This window comes from Podarcis bocagei (genome assembly GCF_964188305.1).
Source record: "Podarcis bocagei genome assembly, chromosome: 5".
Taxonomy (NCBI): domain Eukaryota; kingdom Metazoa; phylum Chordata; class Lepidosauria; order Squamata; family Lacertidae; genus Podarcis; species Podarcis bocagei.
Genome location: NC_138129.1, coordinates 73081690 through 73102265, shown reverse-complemented (window position 1 = coordinate 73102265; position 20576 = coordinate 73081690). Strand labels below are relative to the sequence as shown.

Here is a 20576-nt window from a genome sequence, read left to right as displayed (position 1 = left end):
CTTTAGGATTAGCTCTTGATGGGGCTCTATATCCATGTTTTCAAGTGGAAAGTTGGTTAGAGATCAAGGTTATTTGGGCTCCCCGGTGAAAATAGGTTGGGTCTCTTGCTTGAGAGAAAATATGTTAAGATTTTTGGGACACCAGGTGCATTTTTTCAAGTATCGGTTTTGAACTGATAAATAATAAACATAAAAATAATCCGTCTTAATAGGTGTCCATCATTCCTTCTCTTTCTGATACTCAGGTGCGAGTGCCAATGCTTATGTAAGTAAAATGGCGCCATTCGAGCACAAGGCAGAAATTTCAGAAGCCCCAGCAAAGCCCTGACGTTTGTAGTGAAAAAATATTCAAGGGAGTCCAAAAACAGTCCAGTGAGAACTAAGCATGAAATACTAACTACGGGGAGGAGCACAGTGAGGCAGAAACCAGATGGGAAGGAGAAAGAATTGGAGACTTCTAGCAGAGAGGATGCCTATTCTCTGAGATAGAAGACAGGATGAGCGTTCCACCATTTTGTTGTAGGCCTCACTTGAGTTTACTGATACAGTTTCTTTGGTTTTCCCCCCTCAGAGAGAGAAACATCGTCAAATGTCCTTGAAAGAGTTGGAACACAGCCTTCAAAGATCAGAAAACCAGAACCAGAGTATCCAGAATTATGTGAAGTTTCTGAAAACATCCTACTTAACCATGTTTGGTTGAAGTTTCTCGCTTCAGCAAGTATCTCCGGGGGGGCGGGGCGGCAAGCAAACCATGGTAAAGCAAGACTTGGGCATAGCACCAGACCATAGTTTTTGCAAAACAAATGAGCCACGATGGGTAAACCAGCAACAGGCATTCAAACAATCCATAGTAAAACATGGCTTAGTAAACGAAGCCAGTTTCAAAAAATCCTTTGGATTGTTTTGTTTTTTGCAAAAAAATTAAAATAAAACCCTTTGCAAATCAGTTACAACTAAGAAAACAGGCAGCTAGTAGAAATGTGAATGTAGAGTATACTTGTTCATTACTTCTTCTTTTTTACCGAAATGGTTTTTAAAGGACTCAACTCCTGATAATTATATTGGGTTCACTAAGATTTCTTGGTTTATTGTCTATGAAAAGTCAGCACTGACTTTGGTTTTACATTTAATTTATAATAAAAATTTGAACATTTTCCTTGCTTTATTTTTCATGTCTGCTATCCTTCACTCCCACGCTCCCTTCTCACATCACTCCTTCCCTAAACCAAAACAGCCTTGCACCCTGATGCTGATCCCTGTATATGACCTTTGTGGCTCAGTGCCCCCGCTCCATGTCTGCCCTTGTCTCCTCTTTGCCACTCACCCAGCCCTGCGCTCACCCCAGAGGAAGGTTGGGATTCCTGCACCCCAACACTTTGAAGACACACACCAACTTAGTTCAACACAGCTGGACTGCCAAGGAGAGAAAGCACATGAAACACTATTCATAGTTGTGCTTTAGCGGTACCTGCAAATAGTGGCCATTTCGCTGTTCAACCCTGGCTCCAGATCATTTATGGACACTTCACATCAATATTTCCATTGGGTTTAATACAGATGCAAATATCACTTAACCCCTCTCACCCAGCTGTCAGACATGTTCTTCTTCTTCTTCTTCTTCTTCTTCTTCTTCTTCTTCTTATTATTATTATTATTATTATTATTATTATTATTATTATTACATACATACCCCACCTATCTGGCTGGGTTTCCCCAGCCACTCTGGGTGGCTCCCAACAGAACCCCCAAAAAGAATAAAACATCAAACATTTAAAAACTTCCCTAAATAGGGCTGCCTTCAGGTGTCTTCTAAAAGTCAGACAGTTGTTTAGTTCCTTGACATCTGATGGGAGGGCATTCCACAGGGCAGGCGCTACTACTGAGAAGGTCCTCTGCCTGGTTCCCTGTAACTTCGCTTCTCTCAGGGAGGGAACCGCCAGAAGGCCCTCGGCGCTGGACCTCAGTGTCTGGGCTGAACGATGGGGGTGGAGATGCTCCTTCAGGTATACTGGGCTGAGGCTGTTTAGGGCTTTAAAGGTCAGCACCAACACTTTGAATTGTGCTCAGAAACGTACTGGGAGCCAGTGTAGGTCTTTCAGGACCGGTGTTATGTGGTCGCGGCGGCCACTCGCAGTCACCAGGCCTACTTTGTAGGTAACTGTATTTCTGCTGATACAGTTTCATACAGAAATCCGACATTACTTTTTATCCTCCCACGTTGCTCTTCACAAGGCCGCAGAGTAGTCATATAACTTCTTTTAAGGAAAGCCAGACGCTATGACGATTATTGACCCCGTTGTCTTGTGTGAGCATCTTTCCGGTCGATGCCTTGACCAGGACTGACTCATCACATTTACATGAGAAAGTCACTTGGCCAGTTGAGAAATTTCTTCACTTGTTATTTTGGTCAGTGGCTCATATTGTACCTCTGCCATCTTCAGTGGCATCACATAAGTTTCTGTGTTGATGCAGCGCAAGATGCAGCTGTTAACACTGAAAATGGCGCCGAGGTTTTAGGTTTGCAGCCCTATAAACGTCATAGAATGAAACAAATGTCACGAGCTGATTTTGCTAATTGTTTTTATTGCTCTTACCTAAGCTACTCGAAGAACTACATGCTAGAAATGAATAAATAACAGAACAGGGGCCCTTTTAAATTGATAGAAAATTGAGGCCAAGCTAGATAGGTTGTTAAATGTGTATTTGTGTTTATTTTGCATGTTTTTCTTTTTAAATGCAAACAGCTGGTGCGGAGGGAGCTGATAATTATTATGATTTTAGCAGGCAAGGAAGGGGAGTTTGATCCTTCCCTCTTCTGCTCTTCTGTCAAAAATCAAAAATTGCTCGTTTCAAATTGCTGTTTGTATTGGAAGGAAAGCTCCCCCTATACAGCTAACCAGCAGAGGGAGCTGTTGTGCAGCTCTCTGCTGCACTTCCACCTGCAGTGGTCAGGAAAGGGTACTGCAGTGTAATAATTCAGCGGATGTCAGGTGACACAACGGACCAATAAGGTTTTTGGTCCTTAAAAGTTTTGTTTTGCAGAAAAGGCGCAACAACCCAAACTGAAATAAGCCAGGCAGAACAGTAAAGGTAAAGGGACCCCTGACCATTAAGTCCAATCGTGGTCGACTCTGGGGTTGCAGTGCTCATCTCGCTTTATTGGCCGAGGGAGCCGGCGTACAGCTTCCAGGTCATGTGGCCAGCATGACTAAGCCGCTTCTGGCGAACCAGAGCAGCGCACAGAAACACCGTTTACCTTCCCGCTGGAGCGGTACCTATTTATCTACTTGCACTGGCGTGCTTTCGAACTGCTAGGTTGGCAAGAGCAGGGACCGAGCAACGGGAGCTCATCCCATCGCAGGGATTCGAACCGCTGACCTTCTGATCGGTAAGTTCTAGGCTCTGTGGTTTAACCCACAGTGCCACCCGCATCCCTACAGTGCCACCTGCATAACAGTGGTGTGGTGTAAATATTCAGGCTTCAGATACAGTAGTCACAAGGATTTCCTAAGTCTTACCACAAGGCTCAATGAAAGTTAATAAATCTCTGCCATTTTACCCTCCTTCCAGATTGAGTTCCCCAGGAGCGGACAGGAAAACGTCTCAAATGAGTCCCAAAGTAACAGCGGGTCAGCCAGACTCGTTTCACCTGTTCCCTTTTGCAGAACAAAAGGAAACAAAATACAGTTATAAGAACACAGAATGCAATGATCAGAGACAATTCAAATGCAGGGGGAACTTTTCCTTCTGGCCCAGGAGAGAATAAAACAAGTGCAATAAAAGCAGCAAGACCCTAGGGTTTGTTTAAAGCCCTGGTTTGATTATACAAGGGCAAACAAAATGATCTTTACGTGGTGCCAAAAAGACCACAAAGGAAGTGCCGCGAGGGAGGCTATTCAATCGCCTCGGTATTCAATCATCAAGGAGGCGACCTGCCTCACAATTTACCGTATTTTTTGCACCATAACACTCACTTTTTTTTCTCCCAGGAAGTAAGGGGAAATGTCTGTGTGTGTTATGGAGGGAATGCCTACAGATGGCGGGGGGGATCTGCTGCAGTCGTGAGCAGAGGATCCATGGCTCCCCTTCCTTCCCTCCTCCGTGGCTCGCTTTGAAACAGCAAAGCGGGAGAAGAGCCGCTGAGTGGGGAGGAAGGAGGGACAGAGAGCCTGCTTCTTTAAAGGAGCAAAGCGGGAGAGGAGAGGAGCCGCTTACACGAGTGTAAGCGGCTCCTGTCCGGTTGGTTCCTTTAAAGCAAGCAGGCTCTCTGTCCCTCTCTCCTCCCCACTCAGCTCGCTACATAGCAGCAAAGTTTTTCAGCTCGCTAAGCCGGGGATGAGCGGGGAGGAGGGAGAAAAGCAGAGCCTGCTTGCTTTAAAGGAGCAAAGTGGGAGAGGAGAGGAGCCTTCTCCCCTTATACCCCTCTTCTTCATTATTAGCAGCATCCTTCTCCACCCACCCCACATGTGCTTCTTCTCCCCTTAAACCCCTCTTCTGCATTATTAGCAGCATCCTTCTCCTTGTCCCTTGAGTGCTTTTCCTTCCCTTCCCACTTAAAACGTGGTTACAAAGCACGGATCCACATGGATCCTCAGGATTTTTGCACTGGGTCACCCCAAATTCACCATCAGATCACATAGCATGTCCATGGCTACATCTTGCACCAAAAATCACGCACCCACTGTTTCATGGGGCCACAGTGGTGCAAAAACGTGGTTACAAAGCATGGATCCACATGGATCCTCAGGATTTTTGCATTGGGCTACCCCAAACTCACTGTCAGATCACATGTCTGGGGCCACAGCATGAACCACAAAAAGCATACACCCACTGTTTCGTTTAGAATATTTTTTTTCTTGTTTTCCTCCTCTAAAAACTACGTGCGTGTTGTGTTCGGGTGCGTGTCATAGAGCGAAAAATACGGTATGTGAGAGTTTCTAAATATTTAAGGTCCAAGCCTGAACGTCTTCTGGAAATGGGAGACCTATGTGTTCAAACTGTCCTTTACGACTTGGGGATTTAACTAGGAAAAGATAAGGAACTTCTAGTTAATTTTGATCAAATAAGAAGGGTATTTTACTGCGGGAGGAGGTTGCTTGCTTCTGTCACCTAATGTAAGACTTTTTTTTTTAAAAAAAAAAGCTAGATTATTCAGATCTGTGTTGTGTTCTTTTATCGCTTCCAAACGGTAAAAAGATTTTAATGCTAAGTCAAGACATGGAATTTACTTTATATCCTCTGCCTGCTCTGTTATCATATTGAAATGAAACACCTACTGCATGAACAAAGCAACAGAAGGAGAGTTTCTTTTCATTATTTTGTATTAACAGTGGCTGGCATGTTCTGTGCTTTGAAAAGTACCTTTTAGTTGGCCTTTTTACCGTCACCTTACAGAATTCAAATGGGCATCCCTACCTGTATCTTTCATGAAAGATGCAATTATTGACTCATAGGTAAAGGTAAAGAACCCTTTCTTTTACCTTTTTGTTGACTCCCACAGCAACAGAAATCAGTTAGGAACATTCATAGTTTTTACAGCAGCGGATGGCAATCTTGATACAGTTGTGAGCGATGTAGAAGGAAAACAAAATTGAGACACTTATTATCTTAGCACTTAAATGATTTCCATTGCCTCCTTTTTCCAACCAAAAAAGTACAGCCATTTTCTTTCTCTGAGATCAAGTGGATCCTTCATGTTAGACCCACAGGACTCACTATATTTTGTTCATGGATCCTATAGCTCTTTTAACACACCAAAGTACTCTTTAAACATCCAAAAGGCTCTTAAACCAACTGCTTTAAGAGGGCATAATCTCTGGGGGGAAAGACTGGTCTGAATAGATGGAAATTAGCATTTGGCCTAGCGTTGGGTTCTATTAGGGTTGTTCAGTGAAAATTGCTTATTAACGATTACATTTCTTCCAAATTAAAATAATTTTAAGTTGTAACACCTGATGGAAAACAGGTGGTGATTCCCATCCTGTTCCTGTGGATATTTTGTTTAGTTTGCGTATATGAAATACAGTCAAACCTTGGTTGTTGAACGTAATGTGTTCCAGAAGCCCGTTCGGCTTCTGAAATGTTCAACAACCAAGGCACGGCTTCTGATTGGTTGCAAGAATTTCCTGCACTCAGCAGAAGCCACATAGGATGTTTGGCTTCCAAAAAACGTTCAAAAACCAGAGCATTTACTTCTGGGTTTTCAGCGTTTGGGAGCAAAAACATTCCAAAACGGAGCCGTTCAGGAACCAAGGTTTGACTGTACTAATGCATATATCCAGGAAACTTAGTTTTCCCCGAGGCTCTGTTGGCCCTACAGAGGGGTCTGTGAGAAAGCTATTTCACATTGGAAGAGAAAATGGGGCGATTTATTTTCTGGTTCTCTTGCATCCAGTAAATTTTTTTACTGGAGGGGTTCCTAATGAGTGGGAATTTTGTTGTCGACTTCAATGGAATGCGCATTGTTGCTATCCCTCTTCTAATACGACCCATCTTCTCATGGTAGAGGACATACACATTGTTTCCATTGTTAGTTTTGTACGGCCGCCATAACATTGACTTCAACAAAATGGGCCTGCCCTCTTGATCTGAAATATTTTTAAACCATTTCTAAACTCATCTATGCGGGCCTCAAGAGTACATGGTAAGTGTTGAACAAACATAACTTCTCAAGAAGAGTGTGAGAGAGGTGCTTATGAAACCCTGGAAGAGCAGACGAGATAAGGAAAATGTGTCCATGGGGAGAGATTTTGGACTCTGCTGAGTGAATTATGTTTCATACTTCTAGAGCAGGGATGAGGGACCTGTGATCTCTCCAGTTGTTGCTGGACTTCTGCTCTCATCAACGCCAGCCAACATGGCCAATGGTATGAGCGGGGCCAGTATTTTGCCCATCTTGTTCTAACTGATGATTTCAGGGACCTTTGGTATATGTAACATGTTCTGCCATCCAACTATGGCAAACACTTTAAGCGGTCCTATTTTCCAGGGACAGTCCCAGATTTACAAAGTCTCTCCCGGTTTCTGATTTGATCCCAGAATGTCCTGCTTTTTCTTAGGACGTCCCTGCTTTCATTGGAGAAATGCTTTCATTGGAGTTATCCGACCCGCGATCCAAGTAGATAACTACAACCCTTAGAAGACATTTGAAGGCAGCCCCGCACAGTTTCATTATGTTTTTATGTATGTTGGAAGCTGCCCAGAGTGACCGGGGCAACCCAGTCAGATGGGCTTGGTATAAATAATAATGACAATGTTGAATAGGACATCCCTATTTTCATAGGAGACATGTTGGAGTGTATCCTGTGGCCCCTCCACTAAATTTGTAACTGAAAGAATATATTTCAGTGTGTTCATCTGCCACCATGAGGGCTAGAACTTCTTTCAAAATACATACAGTGGACACTCGGGTTGCAAATGTAATCCGTGCGGGAGGCACGTTCGCAACTCACAGTGTTTGCAACCTGCAGCGCTGTGTCTGCGCACACACGGGTTGTGATTCAGCGCATGTGCAATTTAGCAGTTCTGCGCATGCGTGACCGCCAAAACCCGAAGTAACCAGTTCCGGTACTTCTGGGTTTCGGCAGGTCCGTAACCCAAAAAAACGCAACCTGAAGCGTCTGTAACCCAAGGTATGACTGTACTAAGATTGGGATTATGGGGTTGCTAACATTCTGCAAAGCAATGACAGTCCATTGTCCACCAATTGGTTGCAAATACCATTTTACAAAAGGATTTGCTTAGATGCATAGTAATAGAGTTTCCAAAGGCAAGTTTCAGATTTTCTATAAAATTATGGACTTCTGTCTCTACAGTCTAGCGAACCAAAATAAAAAATGAAAAGAAAGACAGTGATGGAAATATTTTGATTAGAAGAAGAGACGTCAGCTCATTATCACATTGCTTCACCCTCTGCTTGGGAAGAAGGGAGCTTGAAGCTGAAGAATGCTCATATGATCATATGCTTTTGATTTGTTCAGTGTCTGGGAAAGCAGAATTTAAAGCAGAAGCCCAAGTCTCTTACGGCAACTGGGGGCCCCTATCCTCTTTAATCCTGCCTGCCAAATAGACTATTACTAGTGTTTCAGGATTGATACGGAACTTTTATCTCTATTTCCTATCCATGGCATGAAGCTGCTATAAATCTTATTGCAAGAGTGACTCCAGCCAGATAATAGAAACTTAATGGCTTCTCTCTGTAAATGTGCTGCCTCAAGGAATTTCTTACAAGGCATACTAATCCACATTTGAGTTCCTTGCATTGAGATCATCTTGCGTAGACGATTAGCTCAAGGCTGCCAGGTTTTCCTTGAATAATCCGCTAAAGATTCTGAACATTGTCTGGAACAAAGCTCTGGATATTCAGTCAGATTTAAAGAGGACCTGTCCTAGGAGTAATTCTGTTACAGACTACTGCAATGCATCGTATGCGGGACTGTGTATATGATCCAGAAACTTCAGTTGGTACAAAATGTGGTTTCTAGATTAGTAACTTGGGCAAGGCAATATGAACACATTGTAATAATACTTTATCACCTCTGCAGCTTCTTGGTCTGTTTCCAGGAGTAATTCAAAGTTACGGTCCTATTCACTGCAGTTTTTCTAGAAAAAGAGGTGCCAGAACTCACCACGAACCCCTCCCTTGTTCTCTTATAACGGCAATGGTGCCTACCTGAGAGGTGCCAGAACTGAAAAAAGGCCTGGTTTTGACCAGTCTTTCACAGTTTGGGTCCTTGATATCCGAAGGTTTCCATCGCCCCATATTTTATTTGTTCATTTGTTTTCTTGCATTTATATCGTTCCTTTTACCATGGATCCCAAGGGGTGTGTGCATCCAGACCCAGACCTGCTGCGCTTTACCAAGGTAGTAACTTCATGTACCTTCAGATCATACCAGAGACCATACTTACCTGAACTCTGAGAGAGATACGATAGGGGGCTATAATATGAAAGCCTTCTCAGTAGTTGCCCTTTGGTTGTGGAATGACTTAAATCCCTGGAACAGTTTTGTAAGTGTGTGTGTGTGTGTGTGTTTAATAAGTTGCAGAATAAATATCTGAATGAACGGGTGCTTTTTAAAAAGGAAAACGGCTTCTTGAAGTACAAGGGAAGAGAAGATAAAGCATGCAGTTCATTGATATATACATGTCATTGTTTTTGAAACAGGAGGAAACAATTTGTCCCGTTGGAGAAAACTCTTGGTTTTAATTTTGCATCTAAATGTACCCTGGGTTGAAGCCACAACTTCATGAGGTTTTGGATCATTTGTTTTCAGGGCACAATGATGCAGAAAAGAGATTGAACTATAGCAAAGGAGACTAGCTATTCTCTGTTATCTTAGTTGAAAACAAGAGCTCCTAGCCATCTCCCAAAGACATGTTTCTTAGCTTATTTGTGCCCTGTATTGTTTTATGTGTAGCTTTTCACTCCCAAACGATTACTGCTGCTTCCTGTTATCGGGCGAGTGTTTCTTCACTGATATCCTGAGTGATTGGGGTTGTGAGGATACTCTCTAGGTAGGGAAGAGACATATGGTTAACAGAGCTAAACTTTTCACCACGAGGCTGGAAAGTCAATGAGTACAGATAACATAATAGCCCCACTACTGAGTTCCACCTCATAAGCCATACTGACTTTTGGAAAATATCTGGCTGTGATTGATGCCTTTCTCCTACCTCAAGATTAATTTAGTGACGTTAACTTGACATCACTTGAAACTTATTTATTATGGGCTAGGAGATCAAAGCCCATTAATCTAAGTTTAAAACATCCCATTCTTGTCCTAGAAACCAGAGCCTCTTGTATGGTCTAGAGGGAAATCCACATATGAGCTTCTGGTTATCCCTGTGATCCCTGTGACGCGGGTGGCGCTGTGGTCTAAACCACTGAGCCTCTTGGGCTTGCTGATCAGAAGGTCGGCCGTTCGAATTCTCCCAACGGGGTGAGCTCCCGTTGCTCTGTCCCAGCTCCTGCCAGCGTAGCAGTTCGAAAGCACACCAGTACAAGTAGATAAATAGGTACCGCAGTGGCAGGAAGGTAAACAGTGTTTCTGTGCGCTCTGGCACTCGTCACGGTGCCCTGTTGCACCAGAAGTGGTATAGTCATGCTGGCCACATGACCTTGAATGTGGACAAGAACCGGCTCCCTCGGCCTGAAAGCCTTTGACTGGACTTAACTGTCCAGGGGTCATTTGCCTTTACCTTTTTTTAATCTCTGTGTATGTATGTTTGTATGTATGTATGTATGTACCGTATGTGTGTATGCATCATGCTTTTCCCTGGTAGAGGTTGGCTGTAATATATGGAAGGAACTAAGAGGGCTTCCCTTCCAGGTTCTAACTAGGCCCAAATATATTTTAGCTTCAGAAATGAAATTGCATCAGGTGTCATTTTCTGGACCCCAAATTGGAGGTAGCCAACAAACACTGCTGACCCTTTGATTCCAAGTCTGCCATATAGAACATCAAGGACGATGTGGGTTCTACATGGACTTCGAATTTCGGAGTTCAGTTATACTAAATCTGAACACTGAAATCCCATGAGAAGCTGTTGGACGTACCTTTAGTGGTTCCATGTACAGTGACACCTCGGGTTAAGTACTTAATTCGTTCTGGAGGTCCGTTCTTAACCTGAAACTGTTCTTAACCAGAAGCACCACTTTAGTTATGGGGCCTCCCGCTGCTGCTGCACCGCCGGAGCACGATTTCTGTTCTCATCCTGAAGCAAAGTTCTTAACCCAAGATACTATTTCTGGGTTAGCGGAGTCTGTAACCTGAAGCGTATGTAACCCGAGGTACCACTGTATTGATCTAGAAGGCCTTGAAGAACCTTCTGGTAAGAATAATATAATTCTACCTTCTCAAGGTGAAGGACAAAAGCAAATTTCATTTTTAAAAAAAGGATATGTGTGCGTGATTTTAATAGCTTGGGGGGGGGGACACCTGGAAACTCATGTAGAACTACATTTAGTGCACACTCTTAGTTTTTAAGGAAATCTCTGGAATCCTTCATGGCTCATCCATACCATCTAATTTTTGAGTAGTTTTTAGACACCCAGCAGCCACCTGCACGACTTAAGGCCTTCTCCGCCAAAACAGTCATGCCAATTCCCCTTTTTAATTATCACCGCGACCTCATGATTATTCTTGGTCAAGGCACTTCCTTACAGACTTGGAGTATGCTTATCTGTGGTAACCATCCACTCACCAATTTACCAACCCCACCCTGAAAAGCAGGGGGTGGGGGTGGGGAGGAAGCCATTGTGAATTATAAACTACAAAAAGTAAACATGTATTTTTAGCAGCTTTAATTTACAGTCCTGGTTTTAAAGGAGGGGAATGTGTGTTTTTTTCGACAGAAGCTAAATGCTAGGTTGGCAACTTTTAGGTTATACTGAGAAGGCCGAATGTGGTTGCAGGATATTTTGTAAAGATCCAAACACAAGGGTATGCTGGAAAATGGTGCGCTATTTCTTCCCTCTTGAAAATAGGTGTAAATAAACTGTAGAAGTCAAGAGAAAAACTAGGCAGGGGTACCTGTGTGTGTGTGTATGAGAAAGAGAGGGAGAGAGATCAAAGTCGGTAATACTGTAATAATAATGCACTTTCTGCAGACTCTTATTTGCAGTGCACATAAATTTAGGGTCAAAATTGGGTAAATATTAGGTATTCATGTAGAGGCATTTGACACCTGCGCAGTCCACTCTTTCTATTGATATGAAGTACTGTTTGCACCTGCCCTCTCTGTGGCATAAAGAGGGTTTACTGTTTTGCATACCAGTGGAAATCTTTTCTAAGTAGGACACAACCCTGAGACTTGGAAGAGCTATGTGTGTCATTACCTGTCCCGATGGACATGAGTGATGGATGCAGGCACACCTTAATACAGGCCTGCTTAGCTGAAGAGAAACAGCAGGGATGCAAGAGCTTGAGTGGTGCAGTAGCTATTAAGTCATCTTTCCTCCCACTGCAATAGCTGAGCAAATAATTAGAGTAAGGAGAGAACCAGTAGGGTATAATATTTCATTTCATTTCACTTTTAATTTGTATACTGCCTTCCTATCTTACAAAACACAAGGCGGTTTACCGCAACAACATGCACACGCATTATAATCCAAAACAAAGTTGTAATAGAACATAACTTTAAAATGGAACGACTTAGAACAATTAAAGTAATGTTCAATCATCTAGTATATACTAAAATCTAGTACAGTGGTACCTCTGGTTACGTACTTAATTCGTTCCAGAGGTCCATTCTTAACCAGAAACTGTTCTTAACCTGAAGCACCACTTTAGCTAATGGGGCCTCCCACCGCGCCGCCACTGTGCGATTTCTGTTATCATCCTGAATCAAAGTTCTTAACCCGAGGTACTATTTCTAGGTTAGTGGAGTCTGTAACCTGAAGCATATGTAACCTGAAGCGTATGTAACCCAGGTACCACTGTACACAATAATTCAACAATAAAATGAACTCTCAAACCATCAGCAAATAATAAACTGAAATTCACTCTTAAGAATTACAATAAATAATTACTAAACTATTGTCAATAAAAGTTAACTGCAAGTCACAATGCATAAAATACCACAATAGATACAAAACCATGTAAAAGGATCAAATTAATATGTAGCCTGTTGGACTATTTCTGTGAAAGCTTGTTGAACATGGGCTAGTCACACACCCTCAGCCACATGTCCCTCACAAGGTTGCTAGGAGGATAAAAGGGGGAAACTCCTCTGAAGTTCTTGAAATCAGGGTGATATAAAAACCTAGTTGTGTACTTGAAAGACAGGGATTTTACCTGTTACAGTCCAGGTCAGTAACTTAGTTTTTATTTTTGGAGCTGACTGAAGGCCGAAGGGCTAGTCCATTGACTCATCATCAGGAATCAAGGCACAGGGAAAGGTATTTTTTATTTTATTGTGCTCCTTCCCTGTGAATAAAAACAGAAGCATTGGCCAAGTTCTCCATTTACACATCTCCAGGGTTCATTCCTCCTGCCCACCTAGCAGTTCGAAAGCACGTCAAAGTGCAAGTAGATAAATAGGTACCGCTCCAGCGGGAAGGTAAACAGCGTTTCCGTGTGCTGCTCTGGTTTGCCAGAAGCGGCTTAGTCATGCTGGCCACATGACCCGGAAGCTGTATGCTGGCTCCCTCGGCCAATAAAGCGAGATGAGTGCTGCAACCCCAGAGTCGGCCACGACTGGACCTAATGGTCAGGGGCCCCTTTACCTTTAGGGTTCATTCAGATGCACTTGTGTCTTGGCACATGGCCATGAGTGTCATGAACTGGCAGGATGACAGGAAGAGGATCCCAGCAAGGGGTGTAGACAGGACTGGGGCAAGTTGGGGATGGGGAAGGAAGTACTCACAGGGGGAAGGTGAGGGCATGGAGGTCAATGCACATGAACCACAGCAGCATGAACCAGAGCCAGAGGGGTCTCTACAAACACTGAGGCTCTGAGGCAGGCATAGGCAAACTCAGCCCTCCAGATGTTTTGGGACTACAACTCCCATGATCCCTAGCTAACAGGACCAGTGGTCAGGGATTGTGGGAATTGTAGTCCCAAAACATCTGGAGGGCCAAGTTTGCCTATGCCTGCTCTGAGGCGTAAGGAGCAGCAGGAGTGGTGCTCTAGGAGGATGAGGCAGGCTAGGGCCCCCAGCTCAGGCCAGGTGGGGCTTGCTAGCTCTGGGAGGAAGTGTGTGATTCTTCAGCTGGAGCAGGCTCAGCACAGGTGAGGGTCACCTGCCTCGTCAAGCCCAGATGCTGCAATCAGCATGCAAAGTACAAAGGGAAAGCAGAGATGAGGTGCTGTGTCTGCTCAACTGGTCATGTTGATGAACCTTGTCTTGGATGTTCCTGGACCTCTACGGGACTGTGCTTTGGGTTTGACTCTGGACTGTGTTTCCTGACCTTTGGACTTCTGTGTTTCCCGTCAGTGAAACTTGGGACTGGACATACTGCCTTGCTGCCAGGTAGGCCCCAGGGGTTCTGGACATTGGGAGTAACAAAGAGGGTAATTTGGTTGTGATTTGAGGAGGAAGGGGTGGGGTTAATGGGAGGCATTGAGGCACAGAATAGATGGGCAGAGTGCCAACCCCGTGCCCTGACGTCTACATGCCACTAGCTGCACCAGATACCCAAAGCCAGCCTAATTCTCTATTCTCAAAGCACTTTGCTGCTCTGTGCACTGTGCTATCTGGGACAGCTCTTGAATTGGTGCCCAGTCCAGTTCCCCCAAGCCAAAACCATGGAGAGGGAGGAAAATCCCTATGACTCCTCTACCCAAATCCACATTAAAGACTCCTAGCACAAAAGCCTCTTGTCCTGGGGCACCTCTCTCATGTCTTACTTAGTTGCCAACACTAAAGGATGTAAATTGATTCTTGTTTTACCAACCTCATTGCCCTTGTTGCAGAACCACCACGGCTATCATTCTGAAATTTGGCAGTGTTCATCGTCTGCAAATGTTAACCAGTTTTGCTCCAAATAAAATAAAAGTAATTGACATTTCCTTTTGTGGGGGGGGGTGTCAAAATGTAAAACTGTCCAACACAACTCTTGCTCGATGTGTTTTCAATTTGGCTGGCTTCATCCAATCTGAAGGGGCCAGTATGCATGAGAATATATCAACTTCTGTCAAAAGTGGGGGGGGGGGGAGTTAGTTTGCTTTGACTCCCCACTTTAATGGTTTCATTTTTCATGAAGTGAATTTGAATCCTGCCCTTGACTTGACTCAAACATATTACAGTGTGCTTCAAGATAAGGTAGGCAGCTTCCTGAATCTGGATTCAAAGAATATTGTGGCTAGTATACAGCATGGTAGAGTTTTGCCAGCTTCCTGCTGCTGTGGTCGGCAGTTCAAATCCGCACAACGGGGTGAGCTCCCGTTGCTCTGCCCCAGCTTCTGCCAACCTAGCTGTTCAAAAGCACACTAGTGCAAGTCAAGAAATAGGTATCGCTGCGGGAGGAAGGTAAACGGGGTTTCTGTGCACTCTGGTTTCCGTCACGGTGTCCCATTGCACCAGAAGCAGTTTAGTCATGCTGGCCACATGACCCGGAAAGCTGTCTGTGGACAAACGCCAGCTCCCTCGGCCTACAAAGTGAGATGAGCTCCAAACCTCATAGTTGCCTTTGACTGGACTTAACCGTCCAGGGGTCTTACCTTTTTTCTTTACCTGTGCACGTAAGCACAGGATTGCTTTGTTCAGGCATAACGCATTGTTGTTTTTCAGCCCATTTGCAATAGTTGAATCCTCTTTAGCTGTTGGGTGGGGATTCTACTCAGTAGAGTAGACTCTTTTACCTCAGGGTCATGCCACATTGGGCAAAACATTTCTGCTTTGCAGGAGGCTGAATCAAATGCTCCTCATGGTCCCTTCCAACTCCACAATTCGATGATTCTGTGGTTATGCAGTGAAAAGTATTGCTGGTAGAAAATTGTAATGTGGTCTGTGAGAGCATATAGGTAGCAGAGATACTTAAAATTAGACAAAAGGCAGCTTTAAAAAAATACACGGACTCGCATTCTTCATTTGCTAACTAGAGTAAGTGGAACTGCAGTCAATACATTTAATGATGCTGTCAAGCTGTTATCCAAATGGTAAGATTCCTTGCTGCGCAGTTGAGGCCTATGACATCTTATGGTGAGCAGTGAACCCTATTGTACTAGCATGAATTTCCTGAGTTGTCCCTGTATGTAGTTTGTTAGCCTTGCAGAAACGCAAAGCTTTGGTTTCGGGATCCAGAAGTCTGGAATACATCATTTTTGTTTAGCATTTCTTTCACTGGAGCTGATTAATCATTCTTTGAACTAGATTGTTCCCATAGCCACACGCTGCTTATAATTAATTTTCACATAACTGATCGAAATGCTGTTTAATGCAAACTTGTGCGATACTTAGCAAGCCTTTGGGTGGAATTTTGCTATACAAACCATTTCTCTTCTGGAACGCTTCAAACACTAGGAAATATTTATATATGTAAATGTTTTATTGCGAAGGGTGTCTGACATGGGAAGATGGATTTAGAAAAACTTCCTCTATATGCATAGAATTTTTTTTATTGGTGAATATCCATGTACAGTTGTTGATTCTCTTGTAACTGTGCAAGATTTTCTTTTAACCATTGTAGTGGTGGTTTTGTGGTCATTCCTCTGGCAAATATTTATGGTTCAGATAACTGGCAGTGCAATTTACCATGTGCCACACACTGGTTGCTCCCATAAGTGCTCCACTTGTGTGCTATGATACACTACTGCTTTGGGGACGATAACAGTATATCTTAATCAGAAATGATCATATTCTAGAAGCAAACTCTAATTCTTTAAATGCCACATGTTCAAAAAGCTTTAAAAAAAATATTAGGTGCAACAAATCAGTGCTACAGCTGAGCTGATGATGCTTCTGGCAATTTAGTATTAAATTATCCCATCAGTGTTGAGAATTTTCTACGAACTTTAGGAGGGGATGTGGCTGCTGATGCATACTGGAGAAAACATAGTCCCTTGGACTTCACATCCATCAAAAGATATTACACCATGATGGTCATCCTAACAGGACTCATGTCATCAGAATCTCCAGTAACACATAGCACTTTTCAGCACTATTTAAAAGATTATTTGGTCAAAGCACATTGTGACCATCTGAAAGAAGACCTCTTAGGATTTCCCTCTTGCGCAAGGTGAACAGATAATGAACATACATAGTGGCACGTCCAAAATTAGGTTTGAACTACACACCTGCCCTTGGCCCAACTACCAAGTATGGCCATACTTTTGAAATTAGGAACAACAGATGTACAGTGTTAGATGAATCCCTTTGAGAAGAACATATTGCTGGCAGCTGTGTTATTATTGAGGCACGGAAACATTAAAAGCTACTATATTTGGATCTCTCCTTTTTTAAAAAAAAAGTATTCATGGTTGTTTTTTTTTAATCTTAAGGCAATTTTTAATCCATATGGGGTAAAATTGATATCTCCTCAGCATCTGTAGTTGGGCGTACAGTGGCCTTTTTTGTTCACACAATGGAGGTTGTGTGTGGCTTATTTTCCCCACAGAGCTTGGAGACATGACTGTGTGAAGAAACTTGTGTGACCTAGCCCCTTACAGGGACAGCAGCAGTCCTTTCCATGATAGCAAGTGCCCTTTTTAAAATTCTCCACAGAAATGGAAATTAAGCAGCAGTACAAAACTTATTCTTGCATGGCTGTTTCTGCCTCTCTCCCTCTGCCTCTTCCCTCTCACCCTTTTATTCAGGAACCTCCAATATGGACTGAGAAGAAAACTCTTCAGCGTCAGCAAAAAAACAAACAAACCCAACCCTGGTGAATGGTTTTATCAAGTCTCAGTTGAGGAAATCAACCCTCTATAGCAGGTATGGCCAAACTCAGCCCTCCAGCAGTTTTTGGCCTACAGCTCCATAATCCCTAGCTAGCAGGACCAGTGGTCAGGGATGATGGGAATTGTAGTCTCAAAATATCTGGAGGGCCAAGTTTGAGGAAGCCTGGTTTAGGAGTTCTGACTCTCTCATGCAAACTTAAACAGCTAATACCATCATAACCCAGATGTGGATTGGGTGTCCATTGAATTAGGTAAAGAGGGACAACCTTACAGAGCTTTTCCTTTTTGTAAAAGTAACACTGGGGGAGATAAGAAACACATTTATGCAGGCAGCCTTAAAAATTGGGAGGAAATGCGTGCACATTTTGGCACCGCAAAAGTTGCTGCTTTGACCCTTTCTGGACCACCTGCAATTTAAGGTATACTGACAAATATGCTCAGTGGAGAGACTGGGAGCCCAGGGGATTACTTACACAGGATTTTGGATTTATTTTAAAATGGTTGCTTGCTTGACAAGGAGCAAATGAAGGCGAGGTGTGAATTAACTGGCTACAGCTGGTGCAAATCCAGACATTTAGTCAGGCAAGGAAGAAGCCCTACATTGTCTAACGCTCTTTGAATGCCTTTCACAGGATAGGCCATCAAGGCTATCATGGCATAATAACATGATTCACTTGTCTTAATATAAAACAGATTCAACATTTCTTCCCTTAAAAAATACCCAAAGGGCTTCATTTTTCATAATTTGGAGCATCTCTGGAGCTAAAATGAGAGGAATTAAAGGAACATTTTGTATTTTATGCAATCAGCAATTATATATCTTAAGGCATCAACCAACAGTCTGAGAGGCAATACTAAGAAGCACCGTGCTATTTTATTGATATATAGTGTAATACTTTACGGAACACCATTTTATTGCTTATCTACACCTTTTTATTAGCGTTCCTAAGTAGTGATGATGCAGGAATTCACATTTTAATATGAACCTCATCTGCACTTCCCAAAATACTGTATGACCTGAAACTTGGCTATCCTCCTTTGGATTTTGCTGCACTTTGAATTTTGCAGTGCAGTCCAGCAGCAGCAAAATGTGTGCAGAAAGGGGGGAAGTGTATATAAGAATGCATATGATAATGAATATAGCATACAAACATGCATTGTACCATTAAAAAATTTCACTTAAATTTTGACAAATTTTCATGAGGGCTAAGGGAAAAAATCACAAATTGATGCAGAAATGTGGAAAATTTAAGACTGGGGGAGGGGGGGACTAGAAAACGAAATAAACCAAAACTGACAGATTTGTCTATCATTATTCCTAACCCTACACTTGCATTCTACATACATGAAAAGAACGTTTGACCTTTCCAAATGCATGCAATTTCCAGGGAAAGAAAGTGAAAGGAGGGGCATTTTTATGTGGTCTCCATTCTGCACATAAATAAACACACAACATATTTCCATAGTGTGCTGCTTATTGCCTAGCTGCAATTTGCATGGTCTTCATTGGGACCAGATGCCTTTACAGAAATTCCTCGTTTGATTATTATCGACACCCAATTCCTCCAGACTTCAGGCAGCCATTATGCACAATTAGAGACACTGATTTGTGTCTGTCCTGAAACTCATTTATGTGCTTCCCAAACTTGAACAATGGTTGTGGTGACTGCCAGAAGGCAAGCCTGAAGTGATCCGTAATATCTAAACATACTCATCAACACAGGATGAAATTGCAGACTCTCCCTATACATCTGTTTTTGAAAATAAGTGATCTCACACATGTTATTTTGGAGAGTCTAAAATGGGCTGACAATTTCACATTAGGATTTTTTTTTAAGTACAAAATAGGAGACCAGCTCCTAAGAATTAGCTTCTGCTTCCTCCGCTGTACAAGCACATGCCTCAACACACAAATGGCTATTTCTCCAACATGAGCAAAGTTTTTCCCCACCATCAAGACTAGTCCCCCCCCCTCCTTACCATGTGGGGGCCAGGGATACAGCTGCATCCATGGGTTTGTCCACACATCTGCTGATCTGTGTCTAGAAAATAGCAAACCCAATTGCTGTTTGTTCCAATTCAGCACTAAAGATCAGCTTTTATTGAAGAGTGTGCTCTCTCTGTGTGTAGATGAATGGACATACCTAGTCTTAGATGCTGAAACTTCATTCATGTAAATCTTCACAATGCCAGTTGAGCCATATTTTAAGGAAGCGCTCTCAGGACTCAGGTTTTGTAGCTCTCCAGGAACTACTGTACCCAATAATAGCAGCATTTTAATCTGGTGGCTAGTGCCAATTTCTGCCTTCTCTGAGCTTTCAACTTCTTCCAGTCAATAAAGCATAATGAAGAGGTTGTGATCTCACACTACTGGGAAGAACTCCAGATCAAAGAAAGCCTTTTCATGTTCCCTTCATTTTGTTATCCAAGCTTTTCATTCTATGTTCTGGGAGCCATAGACTGAAAAGCTTAAATTAACAGTTAAGTGAGTTACTTTGACAGCACCAAAATCCTTACGGCGCTTACTTCAAAGGGATGAGCTGTCCGATAGGCTGTGTTTAAAAGTAAGCCTAGCATCCTCATCAACCTTTTAAGTGAGGTGCATTAAAATGTATATTATATACACAATGTGCTTTAGGAAGTTAGAGATATTCCTCTTGGAAATTACACTCTTGTTACAGAGAGTAGGGTTGGGAAAATGAAATCTCGCATCCTGCTCAAAGCTGCAGCCACCTGTATATTATTCATACTAATTTATATTTACTGAATTGAAACTTATTGACTTTTTGTTAACCTTCTGCTGTAGCAGTAAATAAATGTCTACTAGAAATATATTTCCCTCTTCAAGGGCCTTTATTGACAAGTGGCAAGGCATAGGGCACACCCTGGGTTGACCTTTCCTGTGTAGAGGAGTCAGGCCAATGAGGAACTGCTGCTGTTAAAAACACTTGGTTCGCTTAGTTACAGATTGATAATCATTTACCACCTTCTGCTCTATAGTATAATACTAGTGGACCTCTCTTTCAGACCTTCCAAGTGTCCCTATTTTCCAGGGATGCCTCTGATTTAGAGAAGTCGCCCTGGTTTCTGATTTGATCCTGGAATGTCCCGCTTTTCCTTAGGATGTCCCTATTTTCATTGGTGAAATGTTGGAGGGTTTGCACTTGTAACCATATTGTTCCCTCCATTTCTGGTGGTCAGGATTAGGGTGCTGCTGTTAACATCACCCATTTT

The 20576-nt window shown here is 42.9% G+C and overlaps 1 protein-coding gene across 4 annotated transcripts in view; it reads left to right on the top strand.

The window, feature by feature from the left end:
* The window catches only part of ODF2L (outer dense fiber of sperm tails 2 like), a 35264-nt gene extending 34110 nt beyond the window's left edge, over positions 1 to 1154 (top strand). For all 4 annotated transcript variants that reach the window (XM_081194023.1, XM_081194021.1, XM_081194022.1 and 1 more), the window contains one exon: positions 572 to 1154. In XM_081194023.1, coding sequence (XP_081050149.1) covers positions 572 to 700 — 129 coding nt within the window. In that variant the 3' untranslated portion in view covers positions 701 to 1154. The remainder of the gene's footprint in view (positions 1 to 571) is intronic.
* The last annotated feature ends 19422 nt before the right edge of the window (positions 1155 to 20576 follow it).